General features: G+C 44.2%; 1 protein-coding gene across 1 annotated transcript in view; it reads right to left on the bottom strand.

The window, feature by feature from the left end:
* Window positions 1–9452: 9452 nt before the first annotated feature.
* LOC112077356 (poly(A) polymerase gamma-like) overlaps window positions 9453–16166 on the bottom strand; it is a 24238-nt gene continuing 17524 nt past the window's right edge. The window contains 13 exon segments of the mRNA XM_024143873.2: window positions 9453–9613; window positions 9869–9987; window positions 10603–10769; window positions 11074–11195; window positions 11723–11832; window positions 12679–12798; window positions 13585–13625; window positions 13627–13639; window positions 13756–13840; window positions 14494–14614; window positions 14786–14838; window positions 14841–14857; window positions 15436–15574. Coding sequence (XP_023999641.1) covers window positions 9579–9613; window positions 9869–9987; window positions 10603–10769; window positions 11074–11195; window positions 11723–11832; window positions 12679–12798; window positions 13585–13625; window positions 13627–13639; window positions 13756–13840; window positions 14494–14614; window positions 14786–14838; window positions 14841–14857; window positions 15436–15574 — 1142 coding nt within the window. The 3' untranslated portion in view covers window positions 9453–9578.

Here is a 16166-nt window from a genome sequence, read left to right as displayed (position 1 = left end):
AAATGGTGCCATATGCAGGGTATCGCGTTATTCACACCCACGCTGTTCTCAGGGCAGGCATGCCGGTTTTGACTAGAAGTGACTATTCGCTAGCAGGTTAGGAGAACTTACGCAGTTAGTATAATTAAAGTGGTGGTTAGGAGAATTAGGTTAAGGTTTTACGGAAATGGGTTTAGGGGATCTAGCTACAACCAGGCCTGCCCCTAGAACACCCTTAGTTTCCATTAATTGTGATTGTGTGTACAGTCAGGACAAAAGTATTGAAGAAATGGACCAACTATTACTTTTCACAAAGTCTGCTGCCTCAGTTTGTATTTTGATGGCCAATTTTGTCCATATACTCCAGAATGTTATGAAGAGTGATCAGATGAATGCAATTAAATTTGCAAAAGTCCCACTTTGCCAAGAAAAGGAACTGAATCCCAAAAAACATTCCACTGCATTTCAGCCTGCAACAAAAGGACCAGTCTACATTCATGTCAGTGATTCTCTCATAAACACAGTTGTGAGTGTTGACAGAGGACAAGGGCTGGAGATCACTCTGTCATGCTGATTGAGTTCGAATAACAGACCTGGAAGCTTCAAAAGGAGGGTGGTTCTTGGAATCATTGTTCTTCCTCTGTCAAAACATGGTGTACCTGCAAGGAAACACGTGCCGTCATCATTGCTTTGCACAGAAAAGGGCTTCACAGGCAAGGATATTGCTGCCAGTAAGATTGCACCTAAATCAACCATTTATCGGAGCATCAAGAAATCAAGCAGAGCGGTTCAATTTGTTGTGAAGAAGGCTTAAGGGTTGCCCAAGAAAGTCCAAGCAAGCGCCAGGACCGTCTCCTAAAGTTGATTCAGCTGCGGAGGATTCGGCGGGCCACCACCAGTACAATTCTGCTCGTAGGCCAATAGCAGCAAGAGGTGTTGAGTGATCTGTACGGCACAGTGATGCGAAGACTTTGGAGGATGGCCTCTGTACAAGAAGGGCAGCAAAGGAAGCCACTTCTCTCCAGGAAAAAACACAGGACAGACTGGTATTCTGCAAAGTACAGCGATTGGACTTGCTGAGGACTGGTGGGTAAAGTCATTTTTCTCTGATGAATCCCCTTTCCGATTTTGTTGGGCATCCGGGAAAAAAGCACTTGAGCGCTACCATCTGGTCCTGTGTTATGCCAACAGTAAAGCATCCATGCAGGACCATTCATGTGTTGGGGTTGGCTTCTCAGCCAAGGGGAGTGGGCTTCACTCACAATTTTGCCTAAGAACAAGCCATGAATAAAGAATTGGTACCAACACATCCTCCGGAGAGCAACTTCTCCAAACCAATCCCAGGAACAGTTTGGTGACGAACAATGCCTTTTCCCAGGGCATGGATGGAGCCACCTTGCCATAAGTGGCTCGGGCGGAACAAAACATCAATATTGGGTCCATGGGCCAGGAAACTCCCCAGACCTTAATCCCATTGAGAACTGTGGTCATCCTCAAGAAATGGGTGGGACAAACAAAACCCACAAATTCTGACAATCACCTCCAAGCATTGATTATGCAAGAGTGCTTGCCATCCCAGTCAGGGGATGTGGCCCAGAAGTTAATTGACAGCATGCCCAGGGCAGATTGCAGAGGTCTACAAATATTGACCCTTTTGCATCAACTTCATGTACATTGTCATAAAAGCTTTGACACTTAATGTGAAAATGCTATGTAATTATACTTCAGTATTCCAAGTAACATCTGACAAAAATATCTAAAGACACTTGAGCAAGCAAACTTTGTGGAACATGAATGTGGTCATTCTTCAAAACTTTGGCACGACTGATATGTAGCCAGAACAGCAATGTACAGTGGATGATCCCAACACCGTAGCCTACAGGCCATGGCACTGTACATTGCCCAATTGTTTCAGGCATTTATTGCCATTAAACTGTTCTAAGTAAACTCCTTGTCTTAATGGAATTGGTTTTCGATGAAACAAGCTCTTTGGCTTTAGTGTTCAGTACTGGACAGAAGGTTACCAAGACTTCACCAGCACTGCCTGCAATCAACGGTGCCAACCAGGTAGTCTCACAAACGGATTCAATTATAATTTGGTTCACGTTGTTTTGTCTGCAGTTCTAGATCCAATTGTAGATAAAAGACGTTGAAACGCATTGGGCATCCTGACCACAGTTCTTTAACGCCGCTACCGGATCTTTGATTTGCTTTCCATACCAATAAACACTGAAGGGATCAACACCTGATGTGTTGATATGCTGCTGCACAATTCATCTAAAACCAGTCCCAGTTCCATTTACAACATGAATCTAAAAACCAGTCCAGTCCCAGTTCCATTACAACATTCATCTAAAAACCAGTCCAGTCCATTACAACCATTCCTCTAAAACCAGTCCAGTCCAGATTTCCATTACAACATTCATCTAAAAACCAGTCCAGTCCAGTTTCCATTACAAATTCATCTAAACCAGTCCAGTTCATTACAACATTCTCTAAAAACCAGTCCAGTTTCCATTACAACATTCATCTTAAAAACCAGTCCAGTCCATTACAACATTCATCTAAAACCAGTCCAGTCCATTACAACATTCCCTCTAAAACCAGTCCAGTCCAGTTCCATTACAACATCATCTAAAAACCAGTCCAGTCCAGACTCCATTACAACATTCATCTAAAACCAGTTCCAGTTCCATTTTACAACATTCCTCTAAAACCAGTCCAGGTTCCATTACAACATTCATCTAAAACCAGCCAGTTCCATTACAACAGTTCATCTAAAACCAGTCCATTCCATTACACATTATCTAAAACCAGTCCAGTCCAGTTCCAATTAAAACATTCATCTAAAACCAGTCCAGTCCAGTTCCATTTACAACATTCCTCTAAATCCTAGTCTACATACATACAGCAGTTCCATTACAACATTCACTAACAACCAGTCCAGTCCAGTCCCATTACAACATTCATCTAACCATCCAGTCCCAGTTCCATTACAACATTCTATCTAAACCAGCTCCATCCGTTCCATTACCAACATCATCTAAAACATCCAGTCCAGTTCCATACAAACATGTACTCAACCAGTCCAGTTTCCATCTTACAACATTCATCTAAAACACCATCCAGTTCTAACATTCCTAACTCAGCACAATTCATCTGATACACCCAGTTCCAGTTCCATTACAACAATCTCTTAAAACCAGTCCATCCATTCCCATTACAACATTCATCATAACATACCAGTGTCTTAAATCTATCTACCAGTCCAGTCCATTCCATTACAACATTCATCTAAAATCCAGTCCAGTTCATTACAACATTGTCTTAAACAACCATCCAGTTCCATTACAACATTCATCTAAAACCAGTCCAGTTCCATTACAACATTAATCTAAAACCAGTCCAGTTTCCATTACACATTCATCTTAAAACCAGTCCAGTCCAGTTCCATTACACATTCATCTAAAACCAGTCCAGTCCATTCCATGCTCAACATTCATCTAAAACCAGTCCAGTCCCATTACAACATCATCTACAACCAGTGCCAAGTCCATTTACACACTTCATCTAAAACCATCCAGTCCAGTCCCATTCAACATTCATCTAAACATCCAGTAAATCCAACCGTCCAGTCTCCCATTACCAACATTTCATCTAAAACAGTGCCAGTCCAGTTCCCATCAAACATTCAATCTAAAACCAGTCCAGTCCAGTCCTTACAACATTCACTTAAAAACCAGTCCATGTCCATTCACATTCTAACACAGTAGCCAGTTCACTCACTAAACACCAGTTCCAGTTCTCCATTACACATTCATCTAAAACCAGTCCATCCATTACAACTCATCTAAACCAGTCCCAGGCTCCATTACAACATGTCTCTAAAACCGCCAGTCCAGTTCCATTAAACATTACTCTAAAACCCAGGTCCAGTTCCATGTACAACATTCATCTAAAAAGCCATCAGTCTAAATTCTCCAGCTCCAGTTCCATTACAACATCCTAAACTCATCATTCATAACATTCACCAACCGCTCATACTTCATTTCCCAGCCAGTCCAGTTTTCCATTGGCCAACATTCCGTGCGGACTGACCCCACCGAAAGCTTTAGAGTGTTTGTTACCAGGGTATGTTAGTGTGACTAACAACCCTGCTGCTGGTGTTCCCTCCTACGGCTCCCTCTCCTGATGTACTGGCCTGTCTCCCGGTACGCCTCTGCTCTGACCACTACGCTGACAGACACAGCAAACCTTCTTTGCCACAGCTCCCCTTGATGTGCCATCCTGGATGAGCTGCACTACACTGACCCACTTGTTTGGTTTAGACTCCGTTCTCATCTACCACCTAGATTGAAAGCACCGCCAGCATTCAAAAGTGACAAAAACATCAGCCAGGAAGCAATATGAAGAAATGGTCTGTGGTCACCACTGCAGAATCACTCTTTATTCGGGCTGTCTTGCTATATTGACCATAATTTCCCCTTTTTGTCTATTCCATTTGCACAACAGCATGTGAAATTTATTTCAATTTCATAGTTTGCTTCCTAAGGGACAGTTTGATTTCACAGAAGTGCTATTGACTTTGGGAGTTACAATGTGTGCTTTAAGCTTCCCTTATTTTCTTTTGAGAGTGTATTTTACAACGTTAGGATACATGATTTTTAGAGTCCACCAGTAACAGAGTCAATGAGATGCACAACAGACAAAAGGAACTAGGGGTTTATGGATTCTAATGATCTCATTTAAAGGTGATAGACAATACATACAAAAATACTTTTTCCAATACAACTTGTTGCCCTACAAAAAAACAACTGATAAATGACCTGCTAATTGTTTCTCCAAAAAGCACAGAGAATTTGCTGAAAACAGGTGGTGTAAAAGTCATTGAGAGCGTTCAGCTGCTAGAACGGATATATAAAAAACGGTACAAATACACACAAAGCAATAAAGAAAACAAAAAATATTGAATGAAAGAGGAACGGCCTTGTAAAATACAGTATGTGCTTCCCAAAATAACACCCTAAACCCTTATTTAGTGCACTACTTCTTGACCAGAGCCCCATGTAGGAATAGCGTGCCAGTTGGGAAGCAGTCACAGATGCTTTCTGTCACACCTGACCACGGGTAGAATGGAGAGAGAGATCACTGTTTAACGGAGAGCAGGGCTTGTACTCCGACGGGTCTCAGAGCACCGCCGCGATCGACAGTCGGTTGGCCGTTTAAATCAGATTATAAACTGTGTGGTTCAAGCCCTGAATGCTGATTGGCTGACACCGTGGGTATATCAGACCCGTATACACGGGTATGACCAAACAATGTATTGTTTACTGCTGTAATTACGTTGATAATCAGTTTATAAACAGCAATAAAGCACCTTGGGTATCTGTGTACATGGGCAAATATCACGCTAATGGCTGTATCCAGGCACTCCGCGTTGCGTCGTGCTTTAAGAACAGCCCTTAGCCGTGGTATATCGGCCATATACCACACCCCCCTCGTGCCTGATGCTTAATACGAACAAACATTATATAGACAAGGGGACCTGATCCTAGATCAGTACTCGTACTCAGAATGTTGTGCAGTATGAGTCCTGAAATTGATTTTTGAGAGGTCAAACTCCTCGACCAGACTGCATCTGAAACGCACCCTATTCGCTACATAGGGCACTTCTATCGACCGGGGCCGTATCGACCGGGGCCGTTTAGGCCTCTGGTCAAAAGTAGTACACTATATACAGAATAGGGTGCTATTTGGGACTCAGGCCAGGATGAACCCAGGAGACGCCATGTTTAAGAACTCCACAGGAGGTGCAGAGGGCCAACACCCCCACACTGAGGAATTACACACACACACACTAATCTCATGTACACCAACATCCTCACACACACACACCAGCAAAAGCTTGAAACCCTTTCCGCAAACACAAACCCAGTGGTGAACCACCTCACAACCATGACCCTGCTAGCGCAACACACCCCGTCCAGTCCCTATCATTTTAGTACATTCCCTGGGTTCTGGCGCTGCCTGTGGGAACGGTAGCCTACCGCACGCAGGTTGTGTTTCCAACCCTACTATAAAACACCTGATTCTACTATGATCTGCCCCTCAGACCCTGGTTGGCTAATCAGCGTGTGTGAATCTAGTGCAGGCTGGAGCAAAACTACAAACAGTAGATCTCCAGGAGAGTTGGTTCTCTATTCTAGTGGCTGTCAAAGCTTGAGAGAGAATACAGAGTTACAAACATACAGGAGTCTGTTAACCAAGAGGGGGGGGGATTACAGGAGGTCCTGTTACAAGAGGGGGGGCATACACATGGGTCCTGTTAACCAAGAGGGGGGGGGGACATACCAGAGTCTGTAACAAAGGGTGGGGGGGGGGGCATACACGGAGTCCTGTTAACCAAGAGGGGGGGGGTGGGGGGCATACACCAGGAGGTCCTGTTAACAGAGAGGGGGGGGGGTGGGGGAAACACACACATACACAGGATCCTGTTAACCAAGAGAGGGGGGACATACACAGGAGGTCCTGTTACCTAGAGGGGGGGGGACATACACAGAGGTCCTGTTAACCTAGAGGGGGGGGGCATTACACGGAGGTCCTGTTAACCAAGAGGGGGGACATACACAGGAGATCGTTAACCAAGAGCGGGGGGGGGGGGGGCATACACAGGAGTCCGTCAACTAGAGGGGAGGCATACAACAGAGTCCTGTAACCAACCTAGGAACATACAGGGAAAAAAGGCGTACTTATCTGAACTTGTCCTAAAAGGAATTCTCATTTTAGGTTCTGTTGCAAAACATTTTCCTATGTTGCGGCCCAATATTGAACACAACCCAGGTTTGCTGAGTCTACTTGGTGAAGCGCTAGATTGGCTATCAAGGTCACGTTGTGATGCGTTTGACAAACAGTGGGGGGGACAATACATTTTTTTTCTTTTCATTTTAGATCATAAAACTATGAACAGCTGTACGGAAAGACTAAACGTCTGTGATTCTTTTTTTTTCTTTTTTAAAGAACGAGCTATGTACAATAACTACACCTATATGTAGAAGTTTCCATTTGTCAAAACATTTAGGATGGTACAGACCGGTGTAGTAGCAGCATCGACACGTTAAGGCCATTTAAAACACAACTACATCACAGTAAAGGAAGAGGGGGAAAATTTACAAAAATAAATAAATAAATCCAACTTTCTCCAACCCAAATCTTGAAATCAGCCTTTTCATTTCTGCTTCAGCTCAACTGGGAAGGACCGTAGAAACAGAAGATTGACATTTTTGGAGGAACAAGGACTGCCGTTGCCCATCGTCCAGTGCAGGGTGGGTGGCGGGAGAGTTAAAAATCGGCTTCCTCACTAGGTTTACCACAGTAGTCTTGATTTTGGATCTCTCAGGTCTGGAGCTAGTCAGTGTTGTAGTCCTGGCCTTGTGAAGGAAGGGTTTTGGGAGGGGGGGGGGGCGTTACCTGGGGTTACCTGGTGCCTGTTGAGGCTAGTCTGATGGAGTTCTTCACCACCCGCTGGTGGTTACTGCTGGGGAGGGAGAGGTCACATCTGGCAGCTCCATACTGGAAGTCTCTGGAGATGGACACACACATGGCGAGAGAAACAAAAGCAGACACGTGCACACACATGCATGAACACAGACAACACATTATGAGATTTCAAAATCAACTATTAATTTGAAGACTGCTTCATGCATTCCAGCTAATAAAAGTCAGTACCTGTGTTCTTGACGAGTCGATAGTTGGAATAGGCATAGCCTTCACCCACCAAGACGTTCCTGTTAAGAGAAACAAAACTAAAATGAATGAAATGCAATAACGACTGACATAAGATCTCTGAATAATGTGAGGTGTGTATTCTTAGAGTTCAGTCGGTGTTCGGAGTGCAGTGGGTTGAGAGAAGAGGACTCACGACGTTTCACCCCGTCCCCTTGCTCCTGCCGTCGCTAGATAAAGGGAACGGGCTTCCTTGAATGCAGGGTCATCGCCGGACACCAGCTGGAGAGAGAGTGAGGAGAAGTGAAGACTGACAACATCATGACCTCATTAACCTGTGCAAAAACGTTTTCCTCAAAAAATGTATATTATACAGCTCCAGTGAGACAATAGTGAAAAGGGTGATTAATAAGTGCATCGCATGACCTTGTCCCCAGTGACCTAACATACATATCCCAACCAGAAGCCATGGATTACAGGCAACATCCACACTGAGCTAAAGACTAGAGCTGCCGCTTTCATGAGTGGGACACTAATCCGGAAGCTTACAGGAAATCCATTATGACCTTCGACAAGCCAAAAATAACAGCAAAGCAGCAATAAGATTGGAATCCTACTACGCTGGCTCTGACGCACTCGGATGTGCAGGCTCGCCACACTATCACGGATTACAAAGGGAAACCCAGTAGCAAGCTGCCCAGCAACATTGAGCCTAACAGAAGAGCTAAATGCCTTATGCTCCGCTTCCGAGGCAAGCAACACAGCCATGCCATGAGAGAACCTGGACTCGGCCCACACGCTGAAATAGATAGACAGTAGTCTATTTTATCTATCCTGTTGCCTAGTCACTTTACCTCTTCCTATACTTACATAGCTACTTCCTGTATATAGCATTTTATTACCTGGCTTACTTCCTGTATATAGCCATGTTATTACTGCTACTTCCTGTATATCTAGCCATGTTATTTTTACTCATTGTTATCCACTTTGTATTTATTCCTCATGTCACTATTCTATATTGATCTTTAACTCTGCATTTTTGGAAAATAAGCTTAAGAAAGCATTTCACTGTTAGTCTATGAAGCATTTGACAGATTTAGTCTGGACGTGGAGGATAGTCCTGGACATATCCATCCAGGACCACACCCTCTCCTCACCAGAGTGCAGTGTCTCGTATCTCTTGGAGTCCGTCCTGTGTGGGAGTGAGGTCTCTTGGATGCAGCGTGGCTCCGTTCTGGTCTGCTCTGTCGCGGGTTGTATCTCTCGAGGAGGAGCCCAGGGCAGGGTACAACGCTCCTGCCTACTACTGTAGGAATGTGCTGCCTGCTGGAGGACTCACCTGGGGTGAAAAACACAATGAGTAATAAACACAACTTTGAATGTTCAGTGTCAAATCACTAAGTGGCATTCACACCAACACAAAGGACATGATGTCTTTTTAATTGTGGGGGCTGTCGTGTGCTTTTCTGAATCCCGTTAACAGGGGGGGGGGAAACGGGTTCCTTGAAGGTCAAGACATCAGCCAGCTGTACACAAAGGACAGAGACAATAAGAGTGTGCACCATGACCGGTGCACATGTTTCTGTTCAAACTGACAGGTCATTGTTTTCTACGGGAGCTCTAGCAAGCCTGCAATATACGTTTCCATGTAGAGCTTCTGCTGAGTAATCTAGATGTAACCTGTGTTCTGGAGAGTCGTGTATTTCATTTTACAATAGCAAATTCAACTCACCGGTCTGCACTGTCTTTAGTTCTCTTGGACTGATCCTCCAGCGTAGGGGAGTGGAGCCTCTTGGCTCCGTTCTGGTTCTGCTCTGTAGGAGGTGGTGCTGCCAGGGAGAGAGACCAGGCTCCTACCCACTACTGTAGGAATGGTGCTACCGACTGGCCGTTGGGGCAGAGGGCTCGGACTCTATAGGAGAGAGAGAGAAGAGAGGTTAGGAGAAAGAGAAGGAGAAGAGAGACAAAGAAAAGAGTGAGAGAAAAATGAGGAAAAAAAGAGCGAGGGGGGAGAGAGTGAGAGAATGATTGAGAGGGAGACAGGTTACTAACCCAATCAACCACATTTCAACACTACTTTTAGTGAAATTTTCACAGCAGTGACTTTCAACAACACTAGTATGTAGACCATGTATATCTGAGAGGAGAGAGAACTCTGGACACTCACTTGATCCAATGACGGGGATGGACAAACCCTGCTCCTGATCGGTCCTGGGTGGAGAGACGTCTGGCACTGAGGAGCTGGCTCCACAAACAGAGAGACTCGGCACCTTGGGGGGTGTCAAACTGCACGGCACAGAACGAACAAGAGGAATATCGTTATATTCATCATTGCGCTATTAAATTAAACATGTTATGATGACCTGAAACAAGGAGCATGAACTAATAAATATAATTTCATTTATTTGTCAATATGTGGAAAGAAAATTGTTGACATCTGTATCTTGGAATAATTTATTTTGGGGGGGGGGAAATCCTAAAACTTTGTGTCAAATGGTACCATTATGTTAAGTAGTGATGAGCTACAAGTATAAACTACATGTGACAGATCTTCTGCTGTAGCCTTGAACATATTATAAACTGGGTGGCTCGAGTCCTGAATGCTGATTGGCTGACAGCTGTGGTATATCCGCCCGTATACCACGGGTATGACAAAACATGTCTTTTTACTGCTCTAATTACGTTGGTAACCAGTTTATAATAGCAATAAGGCACCTCGGGGGTTTGTATATGGCGATATACCACGGCTAAAGGCTGTAACCAGGCACTCCGCGTTGTGTCGTGCAAGAACAGCCCTTAGCCGTGGTATATCGGCCATATACCACAACCCACCTCGTGGCCGTATTGCTTAATTCTACAAGTGTCCCTGGTTCTCCCCTGTTCTATGTGAGGAGTACCCACCTGTCGTCTGTGTCCGAGGCGGCCGGCCTGGACGGCTTGCAGACGGAGGTGGGAGAGCTGAAGGGAGTCCCGGAGTCAGTGTCTCTGGAACTGTCCAGCTGACTGCCATCGAGAGAGGAACGCTTGGAAGTCCCGCCGTTGGAGTTGCGGTTCAGCTCCACTATGCTCTGTAGTGAGGGGAGTGGGGAAAGATGGGTGTGGGAAGGAGGAATCGAGAGGGACAAGGAGAGAACAAAAACTTAGTACAAAGCCAATCACAAGATGATGATTCGTTCAAATGCATTTCTTAAATAAATATGTCTAAACTACACATTGGCTTTTCTCAATATCCCCTCTCCTGGCCCCCCTTTTCAAAACGCATTGAGAACAAGGGCCGAGGGGAGGGCCCTTGAAATKCGGTTGAGAAGGAGACCAGGAATGTCAGAAAGGAACGGAGCTAGAGCCTCTGCCTGAAGAGAGTATTCATCCTACCCTCTTCTTCCTCTGCACCAGCTCAACAGGAAGGTACTGGTGGAGCTGCTTCTTCTTCACGTGCGTCGCTTCGATCTTCATCCCATCCTTCAGCATGGTGATGTTGTTGGCCTGCCTGTAAACTGCAGAAAGGGGTCATGGGACATGGAGTCATTTAGAGCTCCCTCTACCAGCATAGACAGATGTAAAAGGGATAGTTCACTCAAATTATTAAATTACACATTGGTTTCCTTAGCATATAAGCAGTCTATGGACACAATTTYACAGCAATTCATGCTTTGGTTTAGTTCCCTAGCACTGTTTCCACATGCTAAAGTTTTAGCATTTGTGGCACAAATCCCATTCAAGTCATGGGACTGATATTAGCATTTCGCACATCCTATTCAAATCATCCAAAAGTATCTAGAATTGATTGCGAAGCTCAACGAAGTCACTTAAAGATGATTTGAACATGATGCGCCAAAATGCTAATATCAGTCCCATTAATTGAATGGGATTTGTGCCACAAATGCTAAAACGTGAGCATGTGGAAACCGTGCCAGGGAAACTAAACCAAAGCATGGACTGTTGTCAGCAGTCTGTTACAGCCTAAGGAAACCAATAGGTCATTTTGTAATTTGGGTGACTAAACGTGTGTGTGTGGTATTACCTGTGTCTGTGAAGGACTGGATGTCGTAGGTCAGGTCGATGTTGACGCTCTCTGTGTTCTCCACTTTCTTGAAGATGATCCCAATGAACCACATGGAGACAAACTCGTTCCTTTTGGAAGACGACACAAATATCAGCTGGGTACATTTTATCTATGACATTTATCAAACATCTGAAAATGTTTCAAATCTGATCATTCAAGACAGACAAGTTCCAAATCGTCTCCATTGTCCCTGTGGCACTAGTCGTCCTGCGGGCTCACTAAAACACGTCGGTGCTCACTAAAAAAACAGTTCGTCCTGGTGGTGCCTCACTAAAAAACATCATCGTCCTCGGGGTGCTCACAAAAACAATCATTGTCTGCGGGTGCCTCACTAAAAACAATCAGTTCGTCCTGGGGTGCCTCACTAAAAAACAAACAACCGTGAATTCTTTGCACTAGCACTTCTCTTCCCCTACTAGCACCGACTTTGCTTGTCGCTACTTTGATGTCAAATGATAGTTACTATGATAAAGCGTGGTTGTCTCACCTAGCTACCTTAAGATCGATCCAATAACTAAGTCGCTACGGATAAGTGTTTTCTAAATGACTCAAATGTAAATAAAAAATGCTAACTAGCATTAGCGGAATGAAGCATATACCCACAGCCTTCCAGTCATTGTGCTAATTCTAGTTAGCGATTGCGCTAGCGCTAATTAGAAACTTCCTTCAAACTGCACGCAAAATGATATCACGAGTTCATCTGTCTCTGCGGAAGTAGATAAAAGCCTCAGTGCCAAAACCTCAAAGTATTCCTTTAAGTGAAATCTCCACCTACGCGGGCACAAGGCCATGCAAAATAAACTCCTCAGTGCACAAAGGTTTTAAAAAAAAGGTTTCCGTCTTGTGCCCTAATGAACACAACCCCAATATTTCTGGTGCCTTCAAACTAAAAATGTTGGAGTGTAGAGACTCACTCGCTACAGCTCTCCTTGTTCCCGGGGAAGGATGTGGGGTTGACGTGTGCCAGGGTGATGTACTCGTTCCTCTCCAGGTTCCCCACCAGGACACGGATCTTAGACTCCACCAGACCGATCCTAGAGGAGAGGAAACAGACAGGAGGTTCATAACATTACTGGGATCAGAGACATATCTTTAGAGTTGGGACACCTTTTAGAATGGACGCCTTGTTAGAGCCTTTGAGCATTCCATTTATCCATTCATGACGAGAATTTGGAATCTTGTACAAAGCACTGTTTACAATTTCTGAAAATGTTGTGAATGGCTATTTGTCAATATTATGCCTTCAGAAAGTATTCACACTCCTTGACTTTTCCACATTTTATGTGTACAGCCTGAATTTAAAATGGATTCAATTGATATTGTGCAAATGGCCTACACACAATACCCATAATGTCAAAGTGGAAAATTTTTTTTTTTTATGTTTACAAATGAATAAAGAAATTAAAAAAAGCGAGGTTTTACAATGCCTCGCAAAGGGCACCTACTGGTAAATCGGTTAAAAAAAAAACAGACATTGAATATCCATTTGAGAATGGTGAAGTTATTATACTTTGGATGGTGTATCAAAAAATTCAGTCACTACAAAGATAGAGACGTCCTTCCTAACTCAGTTGCTGGTGAGGAAGAAACCCGCTCAGGGATTTGGACAATGAGCTAGAAAAGTCACACCTGATTTCACCTACTCCCGCCTGCCTCCATCTTTGAGGACACGTATTTCCATTGTTAGAGCGGTCACTCGACTATCGTCAATATAATAGAAAAGCCTGGCTTTTACCGGTTTGACTTGTTTGCCTAGGGTAAGACGCCAAACAGATCTTATAGGCCCTTAGGAGCGCCACATTCCCATGTAAAACACTTACCATTCTAATTGGTTTTCTTCTGTGGATGCACTGGCAGTCAGAAACAATATAATGCCTGTTAAAGACAAAACATAAATTGGCATGCAAATAAACACCGTTCAACTATTCAACATTTAAAATGCATTAAAAAAAATAAACGGGAAATAAACATTGAAATAATAAAATACGTACTTGTACTTCAGGAAAAAGTTGGCGGATGGAACAGTTTGGACCAGTCGGGTTTTCCCCTGAAGGATGTCATCTGTGACACTGAGACCTGTTGGATGTAAGACATTTAGTCATCTCTCGTGTACAGACGCATGTAACATAGGACGGTATCAWAGCATCCGTCAACAGAATGTGGGATGCAACGATTAACGAGGAACTTTATTCCAGTTGCCCAGATTCTCTCCCCCCCAACTGATAATTTGGACAAATCATGACTTCACATCTTCCGGATTTCAGAAGTGGAGGGGACATTTGGCCATTGCTTTCCTGAGAGAGTCTCTGTTTAGGGGGGGGGGGGTGGAGAATTCTCTAGGTTGGTTAGGGTCTCCTCTCATACAGATACCCCCAGAACATAATCAAACATGTGATACAATTACACAAGATTCTATTCTACAGAGTCATACAGTACCACTATACAGAACTAGCACAAAGCACTCCTCACTGCACCGCGTAATCATATGTAAAAAAGCTTTTTGAGATGAATCCTGCTGCAAATATAGGGACAAATATTGATTTATTTTTTGCCATTTAGCACACACATTTATCCAAAGCGATTCGCAGTCACACCTGCCTACATATTTATGTATTGGTGGCCTGATCTAGGATCAGTTTAGCCTTTTAGCTCATAATGAACATGATAATATGGACGGGGGGGACCTGATCCTAGATCAGCCAGGTACGGGTCAGGAGTTAGGTACCCACCGTATTTGAACTCCTCGCTCATGATGGTGCGTGTGGAAGTGGAGACGTTGTAGGTGGAGTTCTGCTGGGGGTAGGCTGGCGTGATGATGGGCATCAGGTGGTACCTGTCTGACGGGTTCACCTGGAAACGGGTAGAGAGGAGAGTTGGCACAGGGCAAAGCAGCTTTATCCCCACAGACACACACACAGCATCTTCAAAATAAGCATTTTATCAATTTGTTTGTTCATCCCATATATTTCTTGTGGAATTTGTGCATCTCGAACACACACACACTCAACAGCAGACACCTACTCGTGGATCCCAAACAGGTAGATTCAGATTGCTGTCTTCAGGCTGTTTCAAAGCACAGGATTCGGCCATTCCCTACAGAACAGATTGAGGGAATTGATTGCCTTTCAAAACAAGGAGATTTAAAAAGCAACAATATTTATTTATCATACGGGTCATCCACTATATCAGGCTACCCATATCATCATCACCCATTTAAACTAATCAGGGCCCATATCATCATCACCATTTAAACTAATCAGGGCCCATATCATCATCACACCCATTTAAACTAATCAGGGCCCATATCATCATCACCCATTTAAACTAATCAGGGCCCATATCATCATCATCCATCATCACCCATTTAAACTAATCAGGGCCCATATATCATCATCATCACCCATTTAAACTAATCAGGGCCCATATCATCATCATCACCCATTTAAACTAATCAGGGCCCATATCATCATCACCACCATTTAAACTAATCAGGGCCCATATCATCATCACACCCATTTAAACATAATCAGGGCCCATACTCACACAGTGCCTCAGATAAGAGCTGATCTAGAGCAGGTCTCCCTTATACATTGTGATTAAAAAAAAAGGCACAATCCTGGATGAGTACTGGATATAGAATGTAAAGCGAGGGTATGGGGCTCCTTGTGTACCATTTGGAGAAGACGAGGAAGAACTTGTGTACGAGAGTGGCTGCCACAGCGTTGGGGTAGAGCTGGCAGGTCCTGGCTACCAGCATGGCCCAGGAGACTCCACCCAGGAAGCCCAACATGTTGGAGTAGATTCCACGGCCTGGGGGACAGGGAGGGGGGGGACAGGGAGGCGGGGACAGGGAGGGGGACAGGGGTAATCAGATATGCCATTTAACAGATGCTTTATTGCAAAGCAACGAACATTCACGTGTGCATAAAATGTGTTAACAAAATGGGTCATATTCAGTAGGTTCAAAACAGTCAAGACCAGTCAGTCAAGACCAGTCAGTCAAGACCAGTCAGTCAAGACCAGTCAGTCAAGACCAGTCAGTCAAGACCAGTCAGAAAAGACCAGTCAGTAAAGGCCAGTCAGTAAAGGCCAGTCAGTAAAGGCCAGTCAGTAAAGGCCAGTCAGTAAAAGGCCAGTCAGTAAAGACCAGTCAGTAAAGCCAGTCAGAAAAGACCAGTCAGAAAAACCAGTCAGAAAAGGGGGAAGTTCTACACTGAACAACTTGTCCAATAAAAAAAAAAGCTCAATTTAGTTTCCCAGTCTTAAAATATATCTAGAAATGTTACGTGTGCCTTAATGAACACATCCCCGGTCACACAGCACCCTACAGTAGAGTGCTGTATCCGGTTAGGTACAGGGTCAACTGTCTGCAATAGTGGTCCTCTGTAACTCAGCTGGTTAT

Source organism: Salvelinus sp. IW2-2015, unplaced genomic scaffold (assembly GCF_002910315.2).
Source record: "Salvelinus sp. IW2-2015 unplaced genomic scaffold, ASM291031v2 Un_scaffold4479, whole genome shotgun sequence".
NCBI classification, from domain to species: Eukaryota; Metazoa; Chordata; class Actinopteri; order Salmoniformes; family Salmonidae; genus Salvelinus; species Salvelinus sp. IW2-2015.
The sequence above is the reverse complement of the archived record's forward strand: the minus strand, read 5'-3'. Positions and strand labels throughout refer to the sequence as shown.